General features: G+C 41.6%; 2 protein-coding genes across 2 annotated transcripts; both read left to right on the plus strand.

The window, feature by feature from the left end:
• The first annotated feature begins 606 nt into the window (after positions 1-606).
• LOC122194107 (protein C19orf12-like) lies at positions 607-1,225 on the plus strand. Its single transcript, XM_042895029.1, has one exon. The coding sequence runs from the start codon at positions 771-773 to the stop codon at positions 1,065-1,067; it is 297 nt and encodes a 98-aa protein (XP_042750963.1). The 5' UTR covers positions 607-770; the 3' UTR covers positions 1,068-1,225.
• Positions 1,226-3,056: 1,831 nt separating this feature from the next.
• On the plus strand, positions 3,057-7,533 carry LOC122194106 (protein C19orf12 homolog). The gene is made up of 2 exons (XM_042895028.1): positions 3,057-5,143; positions 6,487-7,533. Exons 1-2 carry the CDS (start codon positions 4,984-4,986, stop codon positions 6,750-6,752), a joined length of 426 nt encoding a protein of 141 aa, XP_042750962.1. The 5' UTR covers positions 3,057-4,983; the 3' UTR covers positions 6,753-7,533.
• Positions 7,534-8,989: the final 1,456 nt, after the last annotated feature.

Raw genomic sequence — 8,989 nt, forward strand, 5'->3', positions numbered from 1 at the left:
AGTGTTGTATATATAGTTTAAAAGGTGCCCTGTCACTGAAATCACATGTAGCATCAGTCCTTGAGTGCACATTACTCTTAGGAGCAGTTCCATAAATCTGAAGGGCTTACTGGTACTGGAGTAAATTGCAATTTCTTTGCAGCATTGTAAATCACTGAAAAGCACTGTTCTGTATGGCTGGTAGCCATTAGATATCACACATCAGTGTAGGGCCGTGATCCTAATTTCTTGGCTGTAGCAGTCCTACCCACATAATCTATATGTGATCCCTCTGCTCTGCACTTGATGGCCTGGAACCATACTGCCTGGCAGAGAGATTCTTCTCCAAGTCTGGTGGGGTATTAATTTCATAGGAGAAAGGTTGAATGTGGCTGACTAATCCAAGACAGTTGATGATCTTGGCCTCTATGAGCATCTTCTGAAGTGTGGACATCATGGGTGTAGGCAGGTGCATCCTGCATCTTTGCTGAAGCAGGAAGCTTGGATCATACCAGGGATCTGAAATAAAAGATTCTGTATTAATGGTAAGGCAGTTGTTAACTATGTTTTCCATGGGATGGGATTCATGTAATAGCAGAGCTTGCCTTACAGAGACCAGTACCATAAGGAATGCTGTTTGATTTCTGATTCTGAGTTTGAAACTGTTATCTTTGATTGTGTGGAGTTCCTCTGTTGATGTAGAAAGCTGTAACAGTCCTTGGTTCTCTGATCATCATTTGAGGAGGTGAACAGCATTGAAGAAGCATCTCTTTGGAATTTCAGGTCTTACAATGGGGAATAACATCTCTTTTCATTTTCTAGGAGGAGCGCTTGGTGGACTGCTTGGTGCCTGGATGAACAGAGCAAAATTCAAGCCAGTCCCTCAGATTTTAATGCAATTGCCTCCTGCCGAGCAGCAGAAACTCTACATTGAAGCCATTGTGGTACTCAAGAGCTTAGACTGGTCTGATTTTGCTCGACTAACTGCTGTTGTAATGAATAGTCATCTTCTGCAGCTGCAGTTGGCTAAACTACTGGAAAATTACTTCACCAGAGAGCTAAGTGCAGTGATAAAGTGTGGAGCATAAAGCTTTTCAGTGCAGATTTATAGGTTGCAATGAATTTTATTCTGGCAATTGTGATTCTTCAGTGTGTTAATTATTAGCATTAGTATTGTCATTGTAGCTTTTGTTTCTCAACTGATTCTGAATATCCTCTGTCTTCATTAAAATATTCCTTAGAAGCATCACAGTGGTCTCTGTTTTGTTTTACAGTAGATGAGCTGCTTTAAGAACTGGGCACTTAATTTTCCAACCAGTTGTTCAGCATTTATTGCAGTGCACACAGGAAACAAGGTTAAAAATGGAAGAATGAGTAGATGTGTTTTTTTGTTTTTTTTTTTAATATTTAGGAACAAGTGATACTGCTCTGTATCTCTGTAATTTTAGTCGTGTAATAAAGATCTCTCCATGTTTGGGCGGTGACATTTCTCATAGTTGAGTTTTGAATGCGGAAGTTTCAACTCAAGATTTGCTGTTGTTTAGATTTGACTAATTCAGTTCTGCAGGAATACTTTGTTGTTAATACATACAGTTTACTTTTCTTCCTGGAGTGCAGGGCAATGACTGTTGTTTGAAAGTTAGTTTTTTTCAGTGAAATGAAAGCCAGCAGCAAATGGCAGTGCGCACTTCTGATTTTTCTGTAGTTTCATATTACATACCTGAAATCAGTGTTTTTTTCAGTTTGACAGATTACACACAGTACAATTCTCTTTTAAGTCCATATATACTCTATAGGTGTTTTAAAGTATTAATTTTTTTTAACTCATACTCATTTTATGATTATTTCACAAACCAAATGGACTCTTCTGGAAGAGGATGCTGCTACTAGCAGCAGATATTTGAGTGAAACAGGAGGAGAGAGACTGTCCCCCTTGGAATCAGCCATTCAAAGATGGACTTGAAAAAACTTAGCATGTGGTTGTGAAGTAGGTCACAGGAAAGGTTCTGGTGTCAGTTAACTTATAATAGCAGTCGTTATTTAAACTGATTGCTAGCAGATTTTAGGGTAGTTGCGGGTATCAGGATTGTGACTCCCGTGTTACACATTCACAAATTGAGGACCAAAGGTAGATACTGAATTAATTTATGGTGCTTATGCCAGTGTCACAGCCATCAATTGAGCTTAATTAATGACAGTGTCAGTCCTGTGCTGTCGTATGTTACTGTTTCTTATTCTTTCAAATACTTTTCATTATGTACTTGGAAAAGAGAAACTACTTTTAATGGCAACCTTTTGGCATTTGCTGCAGTATATAGGAGTAGGAGATACATGTGTGCCAGGGGGAGACTGGTCAGAGTGGTTCAGAGGGCTGTGTGGGCCCATCTAGCTTATGTTAAACACTGCCACTGAGCTCATGAGAAGCTTTATACTCTGTGTTGCACAGTAGCATGCAATTAGCCAATATAATTTAATGTACCCACGTTTTCAGATAGCTGGTGTAGAACCAGAAAGAAATGGGTTGTTTGTACCACTGTTTGTAAAGTATGACATATGTGGAACTTCTCAAATGGTAAGAAGTGCCTATCTTCAGAGTAGTAGCAATAAGTTTGCTGCAAGGTTTGCAGTTTGGTCTAAAACACAATCTATCACTGCCAGTGACAGAAGAACAGAAACTAAGTTGGCTATTAATTTCAAGTGAGTTTGGGCATACAAGAGGGAGGAAGCAACCACTTGACATTAAGAAGGCTCTGGTAGCTGTCTACTGTAGGGGAATTAGCATGGGACGCCATGGTATTGGCTGTCTGTATGTTAATGATATATGGCAGCTCATTCTGTGGAATGCTGCAAAAAAATGGTCATTGTCTTTTGCCTCTGACTACAGTCCTGTGCTACAGTGTCAAGGTGATAACAGTTTTTGACTCCTACTATTTATTTTCTTAGTGCTCAAGGAAGAACAGAGCAGCTGTTTTTTAGTGCTTTGAGCTTGAACTTCACTGAATGAGGCAACGGATGCAATGTGTCACCAACCAGCACGCACTGTTACTATCATGCACTGCTGTGTCCAAAGCCTGACAGCAACCCAAGCACCTGTGGTACAGTGAAGAACTGCAGTGTTTGCTTTGGGCTGGCACTTCTTTAGTGCAGAAGTAACCTTCCATTTTCACAGTAGATATTTTTAACTTGAAAGTTGTTTTGCTGTTGCTTCATTTTAACTTTGCAGAGAGGAGATGCATTGTAGGAAGGCTTGAAAATGCCTTGGTTTGAGCTGTGAAGGTATGACGTGCTGTGCTGTTCTGAGACTGAAAAATCAGACACTCAGCTACTGGATAGTATCAAAGTTAACAAGTACAACGATAACTCTGTGCCTCCTGTGTATTTGTGAGTATATTTTTAGTCATGTTGTGTGCATTGTTTTATTTTTTCCAGCAACACCTTTCCTTGTTTGTTGTGCAGAATGAAAGGCATTGAAGGTATTTGTGTCACAAACAAGCGTGCTCTTGTTCTGCGCTGAGTCCTTTCACCTCTCACACTGAACGCTTCATGAGCTCTGCTGTTTGGGCTGAAAGTCTTAATTTCTGTTCATGGCAGTTGCTCTGATCTCAGTGCTCCAAATCAGTGTTTCGTTGGTATTGGGATGACTTTTGCAATGTGAGGGGAGGGTATTATTTTTGTAATCTCTGTGTTCCTGCCATTTAGAATAGTTGCTAAAGTGCAAAGTATCCTTTGGCTGTTGTGCACTCAAAGCCAAAGCTGCATTTTTCATTGCCTGGTAATGTGAAACGCTGTGTTTAATCAGAGCTGCATTTGAATTTAGTCATTATTGTCAACAAATAACCTCTCCTAGATGGCAATATATGGTTGTCTGAAAAAGTTGAAGTAGTTACCAAAAGGTGTGCTTTTTGTTCCTGGCTCAATAGTATGCATCCATTGGGTGCAAAAATAGGGATACGATCTTTTTCAGGGCAGCCTTCAGTAATTCGCTTTTGTTTTTTGGGGATTTTTTTGATACTCAAAGCTATTCTGCCATTTCCTGTAGCCTCTTGCCTCGCTCGCTGCACTTGCTGTCACCAACTGTACAGAGACAAGTATATTCTTTAATATTTAGTGTGCAGTTATTTCAGCTGGGAAAAGAAAATGCCCTGTAAAGTTGTCAGCTCATGCCCTGCTGGATGAGATTTTCCAAGGAAGCAATCCTCCTGCCCTGTCTGTTCTTTCCTACTGTTCCTTTCCCACCTCTGCCTCCTTCTACAAATGAGAGTTGTGTTTCTTGTCTGGTTGAAGTCCCGTCCTGCCATTCACAGGAGCCCTGTGTTTCTGATTCCATATCTCTAGAGCCTCCCATAGGTTCCCAATCTCAGCTGCCACCTCCAAGCTTTTTTGAAGTCTGTTTCCTTCCTCCTGGCTCTTCCTGCTCACTGGCTCTCACTGCTCACTGTGGACAACCTTTGCTTTAAGCACCCCAGTCTTCACCATCTGCAGTTGGCGTCAAAGTTTTTTAACATGGAAGAAAATTAGGAAAAGAAGTGAATGTAACAAGAAGTAACTAATTTACTGCAAAAACTAGGACAAAGAGAAGATATATAGCAGATATGCAAACTACACTCTACAGGTTATGTTTGGATGAAGTTCTGCTTGATCTTTGTCCTGGAGCCACAACCAAGGCAGGATAAGGCCAGTAATTGCTTGAGGCAAAGGGAATGTACTCCAGAACTGGATGGAAACTTTCTTACATTTTTCATTGCTGTAATTTGCCCTTGCTCATTCTTCTGAGTTCATCCAAACAACAGAGTCCTCTGCTCTATTCTATGGTTTCATTTAGATTTGTTGACCATAAACTTTTTGGTTTTCTAGAGAAAAACTAGAAGTTAATTTTTTGTTTTTCCATTATTACTGTGCCTGTGTCTTGTTTGTCTAACCAGCTCCAGAGCTATAAGCAACAAGATTTTGTCCCCGTGGCAGAACCCAACTTAAACATCTTTTTCAGGTCCTTAAGCAGCCAAGATGCCCATCCGTGTGGATCAAATGATGCAACTGCTTTGCCATGTTTCTCAGGAGAAGGGAATGACAGCGGCTGTCAAGCACTCTGGTAGAGGAGCACTCCTGGCAGGTGCAACTGCATTTGTTGGGGGTTTGGTTGGAGGTCCACCTGGCATCGCTGTAGGTAAGCGTGTTTGCTTTAGGATAAGACGTGTGGTTAGCTCACTGAGTGAAGAAAGCAGGAGGTCTGCTTAGTGGGGGTGAGTGTATTGGCAAGATTTCATTCAAGTGAGCTTTAATAACATGCCATTTTGCATTACATTCTTTCAGAAGAGTGTTTTTAAGAAATGGTGCATTGTAATGTTCTCACCCCTCTGAGTTCAGAGAGTGATGATCAGCAGCTCAGAGTCCAGTTGGAGACCTGTGACTAGTGGTGCTCTCCAGGAGTTGGTGGTGTGTCCAGTCTTGTTTCATATCTTCACCGACGACCTTGATGAGGGGATAGTGTCCACCCTCAGCAAGTACTGAAGGCTGAGCAACCTGGGTCTGTTCAGCTCTAAGAAGACTGAGGGGGATCTGATTAATGTTTATAAATATCTTAAGTGTGGGAGTCAAAGAGACACGGCCACCCTCTTTTCAGCAGTCTGTGGGGACAAGACAAGGGGAAATGCCTATAAACTGGAGCATGGGAAGTTGCATGCCAATATGTGTAAGAACTTCTTTACAATGAGGGTGACGGAGCACGGGAACAGGCTGCACAGAGAGGCTGTAAAGTCACCTTCTCTGGAGATATTCAAGACCTGCCTGGACACCTGCCTGTGCAACCTGCTGTAGGGAGCCTGCTTTGGCAGGGGGGTTGGACTTGATGATCTCTAGAGGTCCCTTTGAGCCCCTAGAATTCTGTGATTCTGTGATAATTATTGTGTTGGTGTTCCCTTTTTGGATGATGGTGACCTCGGTGACTTAAAACTCCTTTTTCTGTGAACAGAAAACCATGCACAAATTAGAGGCTTAGGTATATACTCTTCGGAGCCTTTTGAACTAGCTTGAACTAGTTGATGAACTTAGTCTCTGTGAATACCTTCTGAAGTTTGGTCTTCACAGGTGTAGGAAGCTGCAACGTGCATCTCTACAGCAGCTGTATGCTGGAGTCATACTGGGGATCTGGAGTAAAAGACTCTATGTTAATGGTCGCTGGCAAGGCAGTTAACAGTGTGTTTTCCATAGGGTAAAATTCATTAACTGCAGAGCTTGTCCTAAAGAGACCAGTGCCATAAGGAATCTTGTTTGATTTCTGATTTCGAGTTTGAAACTGTTAGCTTTCATTGTGTTGAGTTCCTTTGTTGATGTAAAAAGCTGCAAAAACTCCTCTTGGTACTTGATTGTCATTCACCCAAGTGAAAGAGGATTTGCCTTGTTCATTCAACTCTGTGCTGATTTCTAATGAGGAGGTTGGCACTACTGATGAACATCTCTCTAGAATTTTGGGTCTAACAATAGGGAGTAACATCTCTCCTCATTCTCTAGGAGGAGCTCTTGGTGGACTGCTTGGTGCCTGGATGACCAGTGGACACTTCAAGCCAGTCCCTCAGATTTTAATGGAGTTGCCTCCTGCGGAGCAGCAGAAACTCTTTGATGAAGCCATCGCAATAGTCAGGAACCTAGACTGGACTGATATCGCTCAGCTGACTGCACTTGTCATGGGAAGTGGCCATCTCCAGCAGCAGTTGGCAGGAGTGGTGATAAATTACCTCACCAAAGAGCTAAGTGCAGAGATAAAGTATGGGGAATAAATCTTCCCAGAGTGTGTTTTTAGATTGTAGTGAATTTTACTCTGACAGTTGTGATTCTTCAGTGTATCAATTGTTAGTTAGCTTTACTAGTTATAAATGTAGGCAGATCTAAGTATTACCTTGCTTTTCTTTTTCTTTTTTTTTTTTTTAACAGAAGTTATTACTGGTTTATTGTATTATCCTGTCACTGCCTTGCTGTGTTATTTGAAGTACTGTGTGGTGGGATTGAATTCAAGATCACTGAAGGGAATTCTGGTTCTCTTGCCATATAATGTAGCACTGGGTAAAATTTTCAAAGTCCTTGTATTTTATTTAGGAGATGTAATCCTGTTTGTTGAAGTGCTTTAAACTTCTTCTGTGTATGGCATGAATGCTGAGGTGTCAAGGGCACTTTGAAGAATTTTACCTGGCATCTGAGTATTACAAGGGATAGTTGCAAGAAATTATTTCTACTGTGAACTCACAAACCTCAAGCCTTGCTTGATTTTTTGTCACATTTTTATTGTAATTCTTGGGAATTCATTTCTGTAAGAAGAGAAGCCAATACCTGTTTGGAGGAACTTAGAAGAGCAGGTAAAATAGAGTCTAAGGAATTAGCAGTTCCTGATATCCTAGAACTGGAATGTGTGGCAAGGAGACTGGTTAAAAAAGGGGAGTGAGGAAGAATGGCAAGTCTGACATTTTTATATGTTTAGGATAATCATTTTAGCATTCGTTTCTCAACTAATTCTGAACATCTGGTCCTCTGTTTTCATTAAAATATTCCTAAGAAGCATCACAATGGTCTGTGTTTGGCTTTAGAGTGCATGAACTGTTTTAAGCATGGAAGAAGATGTGGAAAAGAAACAAGTTGTGAGAAGTACCTAGTTTATGGCAGAAGGTAGGACATAGAGAAGATATATAGCAGGTATGTAAACTACAACCCAATGGATATGTCTGAATTAGGTTCTGTGTGATCTCTGTCCTGCAGCCATACCCAAGGCTGAATAAGGCCAGCAATTTCTTAAGTCAAAGGGGATATACTGTAGAACTGGATGGAGACTTTCTTACAGTTTTCATTGCTGTGGTTTACCCTTGTGCATTTTCCTGAGTTCATCCAAACTGCAGAGTCCTCTGCTCTATTCTGTGGCTTCACTTACAATTGCCATAAACATCATCTTTTGCCAGCAAAAAAAAATCTGGGAAACTGTTAGCTCGTGATTTCCCAGAAATGAAAGAGAAAGTAATTTTTTGTTTATCCACAGGGACTGTGGCAGTGTATTTTAGTCTCACTGACTCCAGAGCTCTAAACAGCAGGGTTTTATTGCTGTTGCAGTGGTCAACTTAAACATCTTTTTCAGGACCTTAACCACCTAAGATGCCCATCCGTGTGGATCAAATGATGCAACTGCTTTGCCGTGTTGCTCAGGAGAAGGGAATGACAGCGGCTGTCAAGCACTCTGGTAGAGGAGCACTCCTGGCAGGTGCAACTGCATTTGTTGGGGGTTTGGTTGGAGGTCCACCTGGCATCGCTGTAGGTAAGTGTGTTTGCTTTAGGATAAGACGTGTGGTTAGCTCACTGAGTGAAGAAACCAGCAAGTCTACTTAGTGGGGGTGAGTGTATTGGCAAGATTTCATTCAAGTGAGCTTTAACAAGATGCTGTTTTGCATTTCATCCTTTCAGATGAGTGGTTTTAACAAGTGGTGCATCGTAATGCCTGTGTCAGTGTTCCCTTTCAGAATGACAGTGTCCTTGGTGACTTAAAACTGCTTTTTAAGAGGAAGCGCATGCAGATCAGTGGCTTAGGTATTGACTCCTTGGAGCCCTTCAGACTCGCTGTTAGATGTTCATTTGCTTTAGGTGGGCAGAGTGCTGGTTCCCATCTGCTAAGGCATGCCAGTGCCAGATGTGTGGTACATAACTGAGAGAAAGTCTCAGGCTGAGAGCTTTGCTCCATCACAGTGGTAAGGAGTGGAGATGGGAGGCCTTGAGGCAGTGGCAGGAGTGTAGGACAGTGTTTGCAGACGCATGGGATGGGGAAGAGCATCAAAATTATGTTTGTTTTTCTGTATTTTAAGGCTACTCCCTATCCCTGACTTGGTGAACTCCTTAAATGCCTTTCCTCCCCACACTGAATTCTTTCTAAACATTAGAGAGTAGCCAGAGTCCCATAGCAAAGACTTGTATCCTCTGTACCTGTTGAACTAAGCAGTGTTGTATATATAGTTTAAAAGGTGCCCTGTCACTGAAATCACAT

The sequence above is a fragment of the Lagopus leucura genome, unplaced genomic scaffold (genome assembly GCF_019238085.1).
Source record: "Lagopus leucura isolate 7727_CA_CO unplaced genomic scaffold, USGS_WTPT01 46659-0_obj-0_obj, whole genome shotgun sequence".
Taxonomy (NCBI): Eukaryota; Metazoa; Chordata; class Aves; order Galliformes; family Phasianidae; genus Lagopus; species Lagopus leucura.